Source organism: Myzus persicae, unplaced genomic scaffold (genome assembly GCF_001856785.1).
Source record: "Myzus persicae strain clone G006 unplaced genomic scaffold, MPER_G0061.0, whole genome shotgun sequence".
Lineage (NCBI taxonomy): Eukaryota > Metazoa > Arthropoda > Insecta > Hemiptera > Aphididae > Myzus > Myzus persicae.
The window spans coordinates 215,227-229,373 of NW_019103730.1; the positions used below are offsets into that span (position 1 = coordinate 215,227).

Sequence of the window (14,147 nt, forward strand, 5' to 3'; positions counted from 1 at the left end):
TTTATTCAATAATACGTATGTCATATGTAATATGTATTAGAGTATTAAAATTAAATAAAAATATGTAGTAAAATCAAATACTCACTTTGTGCTGGTCCCAATGTGAGTATTATAAGCGGCGTCTACTGTATTATATAGATTTCAGCACGAACTAAGATTAATACAGAACATTTTTATTTTAAAACACTCATAACTAGCATTATTATAAAAAATAAAAATCCTAGGAGATGCCCTACATCATACCTTTTAATTTTATAATGGGATAATTCACTTTAATTTTTAAGGAGCTGAACATGATCTGCGGAGCGTAAAATTTGCCATGTTACGCTCTTGTAGGACGGATACAACGACATGTCTGTGTAACGTCATCTTATTAAATGTCGTAAAATTTGAACTTGTAGATGCTTATATAAAAGTTCTGTGAGTTTACTCAAATTTTTTTTTTAATTACAATAACAAAATAAACGGGAAGTACGAGACATCTGGCCAACCTAAAATAATATTTAAACAAGTATACTTGGATGACACCATAATAGATCTCCACTCAATGTCAATGCTTAGAATCATTTTTCGTATGCAATTATTTATTATTGAAATCAAATGTTATAATTGTTGTATTTTTGTTGTGTTATACCTTATACATCCATTACAAATAACATACGTCGGATACCCATATTGTGTACAGCATTCGGCAAAGGCAGTGACAAATTTTCGTCCATTTTTTTTATAAATTACGCTTATACCACCTAATGAGGAACCTTGTATGTATTACATTTTCAAGTTTTTTGATCGATCAAATAATTTTTATCGAAAATAATTAAATAAAAATTTGTATTAACAAATCTTTTGATGCTCTCATCCTGATAAATAACAAGTGTTAAAATATATTTTTTTAAAACGAGTAAGTGGATTTCGCTCTGTTGTACAATAGGTAGGAGGAGCTGTAATGGATGGTATTAAGTTTGACTTCAATGATAAAATATCATTGTATACGAAAAACGATTTTGAGAAAAGACGGTAATCAGTCTAGGATATTTTATATTGCTAGTAATAATTTATTACTTATTATTTATAGGGTAGCCAATAACAGTAGTGAACCTAAGGACCCCCCCCCCCTCCCTTGGCTAATGTCATTGTATTTATTTGTATTTTTCATATAGATCCTAGTGTTATATCAGGTTGCGTTGATTAATTAAAATATTAAAACAGATCTTCATCAACTTGTACATTTTTATCAAAATGATACCGAATGCTATGATAAAGTAGTTATAGAAATTAATTTATGGCATAGGTTTTTAAGAGAAAATAATATTGAACCCACACTATCAAAATGTAATTCTGGACATCCTTGTTGTTCTCCCTGTTACATCATGTGAAGGGGAACGAACCTTTTCATCATTCAAAAGAATTAAAAACTATTTAAGAAACATTACTTCTGAAAATAGACTGAATGGGTTGGCTTATCTTAATATACATGGAGAAGTACCAGTTACGGTGGAAGAAATTTCATATATATTGACTGAAGAAAAGGGGAGTGTAGAATTTACTCTTTAAATAATAAAACGAATGACTATATATATAAGAATTGAATTGGCATAATAATAATAATTAGTTGAAATCAGAAATACCTACATAGTAGTATTTTATAGTACAATGTAAATATAAGTTTAAAAAGTGGATGTCTCTTTGCTGTACACTAGGTATCTAGGAGGTCGCTGTAGTAGTGTAATGTAATGCATGGTATTAAATAATAAATTTAAATTTAAATATTCAATGATATCATATCATTGAATATGAAAAACAATTCTGAGCGGTAAGTCGGTATGTCAGTCTAGGATATTTTATACTGTTATTACTTATTATTAATATGGTAGCCTGTAAGTTGAATTAATATTATTCTTAAATTATCAGTGATGCTGGAAAAAAATATATACCTTCGTACAATTTGGCTGTTTTGGAACCGAATTACATCAAAATTATAAACGTAATTCTTTGTTAGTATGCAATTTTGTCAAAATTCCCATTTTAAACGCTCATAAAAAATTATTATGGACTTACACTTCACTTTTTGTTTTAATTTCCACTGACAACTTACAAGAAACGTTGTATTAAATTTTCGAATTTTTTGACGGAGTGAACGAAGAAATAATTAATAATAATCGAAAATTTCATATGCCTATTAATAGTTCAACATGAGTCAAAATATTTTGAAAATTGTGTGGTGCATAGAAAATACAGATATTAACATTCAGCGAAAATTGGATGTATTTATAGTCATTTGTTTTAGAGTTACACCAAAACCATAGTATGTCAGTAAAACTTTATTTAATAAAAAAACCAAAATCGATTTAGTCAAAAACCAGTTTTGCATAAAAATCACTGTTTTTCCTTAAATTGTTGTTTGTTTTTCCTACAGCTTTTTAACTGTTGAGAATTGTATTCTCTGAACCCCCAAAGCAATAACTAGATTCACTTTCCTACCAGAAAAGAATACCAGATACTATTGAAGAAAATCGAAACATTTTTACTGAACCAAAAAGTGATGGCAGACAAAAAAAAAATAAACATTTATCACTCTGCTCTGAATCTAAAATTATGGTGTATAGAAAATGCTTATATAAGCATTTGGTGAAAATGTCACGTATCTTCCGTAATTTTAAACTACTAATATGTACAATTTGTAACTATTTTAGCTGTCCAAAAAACTGGTCCTCAATCATTTCTATTTTCTAAGTAATTAATTTATTATTATACTTAGAAGAGTAAACTAAAAATAAAATTTTTCTAATACAAAAATATGCAATTGTCCTTGAACATGTGATAATTAATGTCTTTTTTTCAACCGATATCTGCTGTTTTTCATAACTTAGTAAGTAATCTAAATGATTTGAAAATACAAATTTAGTTGAATATTGAGTTGTATTTAACTAAACTTAAACATTCTTCTTTTCTAAAATGTCTCAAGTTCAGTTAACTATCAATAATTTAAATGTTATCAAATTTAACATATCACTTAAAGTATATACACAAATCACATTTGATTCAAACATTTGTACAATTATGATCGATGTAGTGTGATCACTGGATTAGTGATCTGACAAAACACCAATATTTTACTATTATATATTCTCACAACACATTCAACTAGGTGAAGAGTTTATATATATTAAAAATAAAAATAAAGTACATAAATTAACAATTGTATCTTAATTCAAAACTTATGGCAACAAAAGTCATATATATATATATATATATATACCTCTTTTCGTCATAGGGTAATAAAAAAAAATGTATCTACACTAATCAAACAACCTGTAAGCGGGTAAGTTATCGTCATCTACATCAGTAATTTTCAATGTTTATTAGATAGTCGTTTCTTAGCAGACAGTTGAATTGCTGAATTATTTTTAGAAATTGAGTTTTGTGTAAATGTTTCATTAGAAACCGATTTCTTATCTGTGTTAATTGGTCGTACGGTAACTTCCCCTGTTAGTTGACTAAAATTGGCTGCTGCTACATCTTGCAAATCATCTTCATTAATAGATATCTCAGATGCTTTTTGTTGAATTTCCTCTTCCATTTGGGCTTGTGTTGTTACATCCATACCAGACTCCTCAGCATTTTCACGCATTTGCATTGTTTGTGCCCAAGTAACATACTCCAAATCTTGCATTAAATGTGTAGCGGGGTCATCATCATCATCATCATCATCTTCAGATTCCAACTCTCCAACACCATTTTCACCATCTAAATGTTTATTGTGTTGTTTCATTAGCATATTATCATGTAGAATTTCAGCCATTAGATCATTATCAACTGACAACAACTCCACAATTTCAGTCTTTATTGGAGATTTTCCCGAAGTTAGAGCACATAAATAGGCACGTAAATCATTCATTACATTAGGTAGTATTTTTTTGTTCTTTTCTAATTCATACTTTAATTTTAACACACCAGGTATTATGTAGTCAGTCATCACCATCTTGTATGTTTCCATAACTACTCGTTGTTTAGCTAAATCAGCCACTTTTTCTAATGTTCCTGGATCATCATCGTTGGTGGTATCACGTGGTTTTCCAGACGCCAAAGCCATTTCTTTGGCTTTTAAAATCCAAAAAGCATCTCTCATAACTTGTGTGGCGCGCTCTCTGACTTCATTGTTAGCTGTCGCACTGACATCTTTAACAACGTCTTCAAAAATATTAAATATTTTCACCATAAGTTTCAACTTATTATCATCTAACATATGTGTCAACATAAATCTATAAACACAATGTCGAGATGCTTTCTTTGAATCACCTTCCATTGAAAAAAATGCCTTTAGCTCAGGGTTTGTAAAACAATCTTCAACACCACTTGCCCGTACTCCAGTATAGCCATTAAAATGAAAAATTACTTCAATTAGTTTACTTTCCATAATGTCTTTATTTTTGATCAGCAAATAGTTCACAATGAATGATGAAGTTTCTTGCCGTACTTGATCATCAGGATCCTCAAGCATGCACAGTAAAGCAAAGAAAGCTACATCTCTCAGTTTTATGTAGTCCTCAAGTATTAATCCAGTTAGTAGTTTTAGTGCTACCCGTTTGACTGGAACACTTTCGGCTTTCAAGCAAACACACATTTCTGGAATAGCTTGTTCCACTAAAGTTGTACAGCGTAAACATAAATCAGCTAAAGCAGTTAAAGCATTAATTTTTATTGATGGGTGGTATGGATTTTTCAGTATTGCTCCATATTGTACTATTGCTTCTTTTGCAAATTGTTCATCAACAATACTTAATTTACCTATTGTCAAGATAACGATAGTTTGAAGAGCTGAAGATACAGATCCATCAGTTTTTCCCAAAAAGCCTAGTAAATATTGTTGAAATTTATTTTTGATTTGTAAATGCTGTACTAAACCAATGTCACCCAATGTATATATATATCGAATAATAATCTCTTCATTATCTATATTTGTAGATGTCTCAATATAATTACAAATTATTTGAAACAATTTTTTTAAATTGGTATTTAGTTTTTCAGAATTATCTAATTGTAACACAGTGTACAAATCCAAAGATTTGGATATAAGACGAGTTGGTATTTTAAAATTAAACAAAAGATCTTCAAATGTGCTTAATAGTCTTTGTCTTGTTTCTATATCCAAACGTTTATGATTTAAAAATAAAATATCAATAGTCATTTGTGCATGTGTTAACAAGATGTTAAGTTCCGAAGGATTTTCTTCTCTAACAAACCATAAATCAAACTGAGTATCAAAATATTTAATAATAGGTGATATATTTGAAATTGTTAATTGATGAGATATTAATTGTAATAAATATAAGCTGTGTACAGTCCATTCATGATTAGAAGAACCCACATATGTCATTAAATCATTAACATTACGATCTGTAAAGAATCCATTGATGCGCCACTTTTCACACAAACACATCATGTACTTCCCTACTTTTTCATTTAAAACATTGTCTAATACACGCCAAGGTAAATAATCTAATGGATCATTACCATCAATTATTTTGGGAGAATATGGTTTGATATTGTTTAAAATAACTTGATTCATAGATTCAACAGACAATTCTTGAATTTTTTTGTCTCGATCTCCAACTAAATGAATTAATCCTTTAAACCAATACTTAAGCACATCTTGATTATCTGGATATTTTAAAAGCAAATCAGTTAACCCAGAAACCGCCACTTTTCTGATGGTCATTGCATTGTCTGAACAACTACTCACCAATAATGTTAAATAATATTTTTCCATGAACTTATGATTTATAAGAAATAAATTACACAAAATTGTAAGACTTACACGTCGAATATAAGCTCGTTCATCACGAGCATGTACATTTAAGATCCACAATAAAATTTTGGCCCCAGGATAAATATTTAAATTGCTAATATTATTTGGATCAAAATTGGCCATATTACTTTCCAAATATTGATAAAAATCATGGAAATCTTTTTTGCAGAATGGTGTGTTATTTATATTATCAAATTGTAGGTAAGGATCAACAAGAACACGTTTGACTAAAGCAGTTTGATGTGCAGTAGCAGTAGGTGGACCAGCTGTTAAAGTTGCAAATAATGAGAATGCTTTAGAACGAACTGTTAATAATAAATCTTGAAATTTAGAAAGAATAACAGCCACAATGAATTCATGTTTAGTTGATGGCATAAGTTTTAGTAAAGTTGGGTCCTCAGGTTCAATTTCTTCAGGTTCTGAAAGTAATTTGAAAAGAGTTTCCAATGCAACGATGCGTAATTTAACATCAACATCATATACCAAACGTAAAAAATAATATTTAATTTTAATTCGAACATTATTTGGGCATAATCTCCAAACATCTAATATGATTTGAAATTGACGGGGTCTTAGTTCACTTCGTTCAGGTCCTCGATGTAATAAATGTTGCAATAGTATTTCTAATACACCCTCAAATGGAGATCCCAATTTTTTAGTTATTTTACGAATAAATGATAAATGATGATCACGAATTGTATTAAATTGTCTAGTAGTCAATTGCATTTCACGCTGTCCATCAACTAATAAACCTAATATCATACAATGCATAAGTTTTTTACCTATAACAAGTGTTGATCCACAGTTGTCATTAAACATATCTGTCAAACCTGAGTATGCATTGAATGCTAATGTGCCATAGCTTAAGTTTTCAGTAGGCACTCGTTCTAAAATATTGCCAGAATTACGTTCTAAATGGGTCACATCTATCATTATATCTACAATCATATCTAAAGAGCTAATTTCATCAAAGAATTGAAATCGTTTGACCATTATTCCTATAGATCTCACAATAGCCAATAAATCAGTCATCAAATCGATCTTTTCATCTTCTTCCAATTGTACATCATCGCCACTATTTATACCTCCGGTAAAATGTAACATGGCGATACATGACTTCACTAGCTCTGTGCATTTTGTGAGTATGCTAATATGATAAAATCCAATATTCTTACTACCCATAAATGTAGATGCTAAAAGAAATAAACGTGTAGCAGACAATCCATTTTTCCTAGCACTAGGCTCAGCCATACATTTTAGTCCATAATGAATGTAACAATTGAGCAAACAACTCAATGGTTTAGGATGTACATAACAAGAATCATCACTAATAAACTGATCCCATAATATTAGAGCTGATGGTTGTTGTAAGTAAATGTTTAATAACTCACAAGAATCATTTATAATTGATGGAAAATCAATATCTGGCATAACAATTGATTCATATGATTCGGGAAATTTGTAATAACTGTAATGGCTACTCATAACTTGGTCTACATAATCTTGAGATATGACACCTAATTGAAGACGAGTAAATATGTCAACTACATCACTCACATCAATTAACACTCGAGCCTCTGAAATAAAAATTATAATTTCTAAGTAATTTATGATTATGAGTATTGTAAACTAAATATTATCTGCTAAGGTATTACATACAGCAAAAAAAACTTTGTTTCAGTTTTAAAAATGAAAACAGTGACAATTTAAAAAGTAAAATTTAAAAAAATAATAATAATAATCATTAGGTAAGGTAAATTAAAAGGTGGGACAAACAAACCTAGAAAAAAACCGAAAAAAAAATTGGTATAACACCTTGGCTAAAAGAATCTAGGAAAAAGAGCCCCAATATCAAAATAAGGTAAAAAAAGCCCCGTACTAAATACATGATTTTTTTTTTTTGATTCGCATGATGACATATTATATTCATAATAATCATTACATTTATTTTATTAATTATTAAATTATTTTATTATATTATTATGCATCTAATTTATTATAGGTACTAGTTGGTACATTTATTTGATTAAAAAGGAGTTACATAAAGGTAGTTATTTAAAAAAAATTATATTTAGCATATGACATTAAATATTAACTAATTATATCACAGTTAAAAATCATTCCATAAATAACATTCCTTAAGATACATTACTCTTATAAAATATACAAGTATAATTGCAATCTACAATAATTGTCATTTATACAAAATTAAAAAAATGTTTTAAGTTTAAAAAATTAAAAAATGATTTAATAGCATTGATTTATAATGTTGAGGCTAACTGCCATTAGAAAATCTAATAAACTTATATCATTATTGCTATAACTACATGAACGAAAAAACCACATATTTAAAAATAATAAAATGTTGTAGATACTAAGATGGAGTCTACAATAAAATATAATACCTTCATAATTTTTAAGATAAAGTCAATATCAATTACTTTTATTACTATGTAGGTACTTAAAAGTTTTCTATTTCAAATGTATGTTTTCACCTAAATAATTTAAAATATTGGGTTTATTATTTAATTAAATATTATTATGATATAAAAGTATATAAAAATTATACATTATATATGTAGTAATAGATATATGGCTATTGATAAATAGTAATATATTGTTTAAAAATTAAAAATGATGAAACGTATACTTTAGTAAAAAAAGTGTTATGTATTTAGTTGGTACCGGGCATTTTCCTATAGGAGGGATTTTTTTTACCATATTTTGATATTGGGGCTTTTTTTTCCTAATACAGGTTAAAAAGCTATAGAAATAAAAGCACAAAATAATGCCATAGAATTTTACTACAGCATAAAATTGTATGAATCAAAGTATGAGAAAAGTAAACTTTATCTAAAAATATTGCTTGTAAGTTAAAAAATAAGCGATACACAAAAAAAAATTGTTAATATTATTTTCTTAATTAAAGTAAATTATCAAGTAAAATTATGGTTTTTTTTCCATTATTTTATATTGGGAATCAAGTGTGTTTGTATAAAAAAATATAGGAGATGTAAGACCAATACTGAATATATTTTTATTTTTTTGATATTAAAGTTAATAAGGATTTAATACATATTTAAAATATATAAATTATACAAGGTTAAGGATCCTTATCTTTCAAGTTAAATAATTATATAATATTTATTATTTTATTAGCTAAAGTAATTTTTCAAATTATAATTAGGTAGAAAAAAAACTGTTTACCAGTTTGTAATGAAGACATTTTTTTGGCGCGTATTATTTCAATTAACTGTTTAATAATGATCCATCGTCATCGGTATTCGTTAAATTATGTTTACAAATAATAATTAAAACACCGTCATGAACCATTAAATTTTCACTGATTTCATCATTAATAAAAAAAATTAACAGTTAGAACTTAGGAGGCAGTGATTTATAGCATACTAAAGTTTATATTTTAATAGTTAATTCCACGAATTAAGATATACAGGATACGGAACGAAACCTTATCAGTTGATGACAAAAGTTTCTCGTTCAAATTTGACACATAACGATAATAATCGACGGTGGATAGATTTTGTATTATCGCGAAAAGATATTTGAATTCGTGGGTACTATTTATAAATCCGATATGAAATCATAAGTTATTTTACATTTGTTAATTAGTATTTCATATTAAGAGGATGTCAGCGCACTATTTGTTTTCTCTCTTTGGTCCACGCGCAACATAGACAAAACGGATTTACGCAGAATCATTTTTTCTATGTTTTTAAGTAATCTTAGAGTAAAATCACCCATTACAAAAATGATAGAGAACAATATTTTTGAGGGTATGACATATCGATTTGTCTAAATATTTTCTCAAAACAATTTAAACATCATTTAAATGTACAACATTGTTTTGTTTATTTTGAAAGTCGAATACAAAGTCAAATTCCAATAAAATATAAAATCAATATGACATTCCCTCAAGAATATTATTCTCTATCTTTTTTGTAATGGGTGATTTTACTCTAAGATTATTTACAAACACAGAAAAAATGATTCTGCTTAAATGTAGTTTGTCCATATCACGCGTGGGCCAGAGAGAGAAAACAAATGGTGCGCTGACATCCTCTTAAATAAAACTCTTGTTGTAAAATTGTCTTAACATCAGAACAAAATGGTTCTCCGTAGTTCAGAAATATTATAATATTATCATTATGAGCAATAATTACGTAGCTAATTATAGTGTACTGTGTACACGGCATTAGAGTTTAGATAGTATGGTTGCGTAACGAAATGAGGAAAAGCCATGAACGTTCTTACCAAATACCTAAAACTATCTTAAGCCGTGATTGTGTGCCATATTGTTCATCATCAACTTTTCGAACTCTATTTGGTGTTCCACCTCTTTCCAAAGTTTTATGGGAAAGAGCTATAGGTGTTGAATTAAAAAATAGTTCAAAAGTTTGTCCTATTCATTTTCAAAATGAAGATATTGTGGATAAGTGGGAATCTGACACTGGTGAAAATAAATATTCAGTAAGAATTTATATTTACAAAATTTTTTAGTATTAATATACACTTAACATTTGTATTTAATTGTTTTGATTATTGGTTGAATTAGATATGTTTAAAAAAACCAAGGTTGGTACCTGGAGTGATGTCAAAATTAAATATCTTAAGGTCTTTTGAAAATGTTCTCATATTGTATTCAAAAGAAACTGAGATTTCGACTGATGAATCATTTATTATTTGAGACATCATATCTAGAGTTTAAGTATATTTTAATATGCATTGTGCTCACCTATATTTTTATTTCGTAACATAATTGTCAACCTTATTATACATGTATTAATGTACATTATATTATTTAGGTAAATTCTGTGCCAAATGTAAACCATACTTTTCTTATGCATGATATTATCTCAAAAATAATCATTACCTACTAATTGGATATCTGATATTACCTCAAATAATTTGACGAATCAGTATACTCAAACATTTTATAAAATGGGCCTCCTTGATGAATGTTATTTTCGTATGGTTGAAAAACAATTGGTTATTACCGCTGGTATCTACATTTGTTTCTTTATTTCATAAAGAATTTGTATGTCATATATTATTTGTTTAAAGAATTTTTTTATTTTTAGGGTTAGAACTTATCATGCATGTGCTACATAAAAAACTGAGTGCTGATGAACAAGAACAATTTTATCTACCAAATTTTATCCACCAAAGACTGGAAATTGTACTATTTCTGGAGGTTAATAAATAAAATATGTTTTTTAAAACTGTTTATTATTTAAATATATTTAATTTTTAGAATCGGATTATGTACCATATATTAATATAGCAGACCCCAAAGAAGTTATCGCTGAAAATAGTTTGGAAGTTAGAAATGAAAAACTTACCAAGTTAAGAAATAGTATAGATAATATTGTGGAAGAAGAGTGTTAGGGTGTTGGGATATAGATGATGTTTTTAGGGATAAAGACTTTGCCGAAAACACTACTTTTCAGTGTGTTATATTATACTTCATAGCTGGGTAAATAATTTAGTTTTTACATTTAATTTAATACTACAAAGTTGTGTTTAACTTCAATGTTATTCTTTATTTTTGTAGATACTTAGCTAGATGCATATCTAAAAAAACTGATTGTGAAGTGTGTTCATCTGGTATCAAAATTCAAAAACCATACTAATAATAATAAGACTTCAAACTTATCTGCAGCAAAGCTTGTCAATATAAAATCATATGGTTACCTTACTCATCCAGATCATTCACTTTTTATACTTCTTAGACAAATTGAAAAATCGTTTTTAAAACACTGTAACAGTCAAAATGTATTTGAAGATACTATTGAAGATTTTTTTAATGATAACTATCTTATACCATTCCCTTGCGATGAACATAAAGTAGAAATGGTGCAATATATTTTTACATCATATAAAACAATGCGTATGAGACAGCATACCTATTTATCCAACCAACAAAATATAGGTAGCAATAGATAAAAAAAAAAATTATCAAAATTAGTTACCAAATAAAGCAACACCTTATATTATTGTATTGTATTTAATGTTTTAAAATATATTTATATTATATTATTGGTTTGTTCACATAAATATGTTTGAATAGTCAATGAATTAAATAGAAGGTCATGGATATCTAATAATTTAGATCCAATATTCAAACTTATTTTTGAAAAGTATCAAAAGTTATACAATATACATTCTCTTTTAATCATATATATTAATTTACTCATACATTTTTTCAAAAGAAAAGAATTATAATGTTAATTGTACATTTATACAATTGCACCGTAATGGCGTAATGTAATACTTAAAGTATAAAATATATTGTTAGAGTTTGAAAATTGGCGGGATACTATTGACCGATAGAAAACTGTGAGAGCGCTAGTAGTCTAATTTGGAAATTGAGAATTTGAGAACATTCCAACTTCAAATTAATATTGGTAGCGACGTTCGTTCCGTATTCTGTACATTCATACAATTCGTGGTTAATACTTGAAAATTGCGAGAATATTACTCTATGGTCGGGACTCGGCTATCACAGTATCACGATCGTCAAGCGGGAATTTTAAGCGTCACCGGCGTCCGACATAACACAAAAACGGTTATAATGATAATAACACAACATTTAAAAATATGTATTATAGGCCATAGGCCCGGTTTTTCAATCCTATTTATTCATCGAATAACAAGAGTTATTCGACAGATAAGAAAAAATAACTAATTACCGGTTTTTCAATGTCAGATTAAGTCTTATTCGATAAATAAGTTATTAGGTACTTTTTGACTAAATAACAAGTTATTCGACGAATAAATGTGTTATCTAAATGCATAGCTGTGATAACCAAGTTGTATTTTGTTATTATTATAATAATACTAAACCAGCCCCTACTTTTTATATTTACTTTAATTTTGTATAAATGAATAATGGATATATTTGGAATATTTTATGAAGACGATGATCAGGAAATCGTCGAATTCTTAAATTATCAACATCGTACATACACCATACGTATGAGAGATCATATAATACTTTGAGATGATCATGATTTTAGAATCAGATTCTGAATCCCGAAAGTGGTCGTTCTTCAAGTTTTGGAACATATCATTATATCAACGACCAAATATTATCTTCATCAACCGATAGGTAAAATGGTTTACTATAACTGCCCCCTGAAGTATTCAGTGTTTAGAAAATATTGAATTAAAAAATTTTAGTATCAAATATTATTTATAAAATCGTAAAAAATATGTAGTTAAAACTTTATGCTACTGGTCGTGAAGTACTGGAGGAAGTGAAGAAAGCGTGTGGCACCTATTTTTAAATTTGAATTTAATGATGAGATCCAAATTAATCTAGTAACATAATATGTTGAAGAAAACTCCGTGGTTGAAAAATTAGGAATGAGGCTTAAAAAAATAAGTACCTCGTAAGTCACCCTGTTTCCCAATGGAAATGTGGTCAATATACTGATAATTTACTCAGATAGTAAGTACATCGTCGAACTGTCAGAAAAATACCAAGTACTTCCGTCTTCCGATGCAGTAGTGAGTAGAAGATTATTGGCATTACAAAATGTCAAAATTCATCGCTTATTATCAATACTTCCTGCAATACATTCTTATCATAAAAAACTGAAAAACATTTATAAACATTATTATTTTTAATTTTTTACATACTACAATAAGGGCAAGTGCGGTAGTACGTACTACGTAGTAGTGCGTAGTACAGTGCAGCGACCCGATTTATGTATAAAATGGGTACCTACTACCTTGACGCTAAGTGCATAGCATTTAGCTGCATTCTTAAGTTATTATTTTTTTTACCTTATTTAGTATCGTCAATATACTAATATAGTAACATATAGTAATATTATGTGATGTAATTAGCTATACGTAAATATAATATTATAGTTCATATGATTATTATATCGCATTTATAGTATCAGCACAGAATTGTACAATACTGAACACACCACGTGGGTTGATCATTTCACTAGACCGCCGGGCGCCGGAGCCACGGTATATTCCTGCAATTCTAAATATGTTCGTAGTATGTTTGTATCTATTCTGTGGTTTCAGACACAGAGTGAGACGAGTAGACAACAGTAATCGAAATACAATAAAAGACACAGCCAGTACTCTATGGTATGGCCGTATACGTATAGGTATATACTGCGTACTGCATAGTCACTGATGTGAACCAACTACGATTTTTATGATTTATGAATACCTATTACTTTGATATACTTACCCATCACCTGACGCCTATATAGGGGTTGAATGTAAGGTGTCGGTGCGAGGAAACATGGATTCATTATTGGCGCAATATTTTCATAATTATTTTAGGCATTAT

At 28.4% G+C, this 14,147-nt stretch overlaps 1 protein-coding gene across 1 annotated transcript; it reads right to left on the minus strand.

Annotated features, from left to right (window-relative positions):
- Window positions 1–2,570: 2,570 nt before the first annotated feature.
- Window positions 2,571–9,220, minus strand: LOC111035152. The gene is made up of 2 exons (XM_022316673.1): window positions 9,017–9,220; window positions 2,571–7,386 (listed from the first exon to the last, which is right to left on the minus strand). The coding sequence occupies exons 1-2, from the start codon at window positions 9,033–9,035 to the stop codon at window positions 3,353–3,355; spliced, it is 4,053 nt and encodes a 1,350-aa protein (XP_022172365.1). The 5' UTR covers window positions 9,036–9,220; the 3' UTR covers window positions 2,571–3,352.
- Between the last annotated feature and the right edge of the window lie 4,927 nt (window positions 9,221–14,147).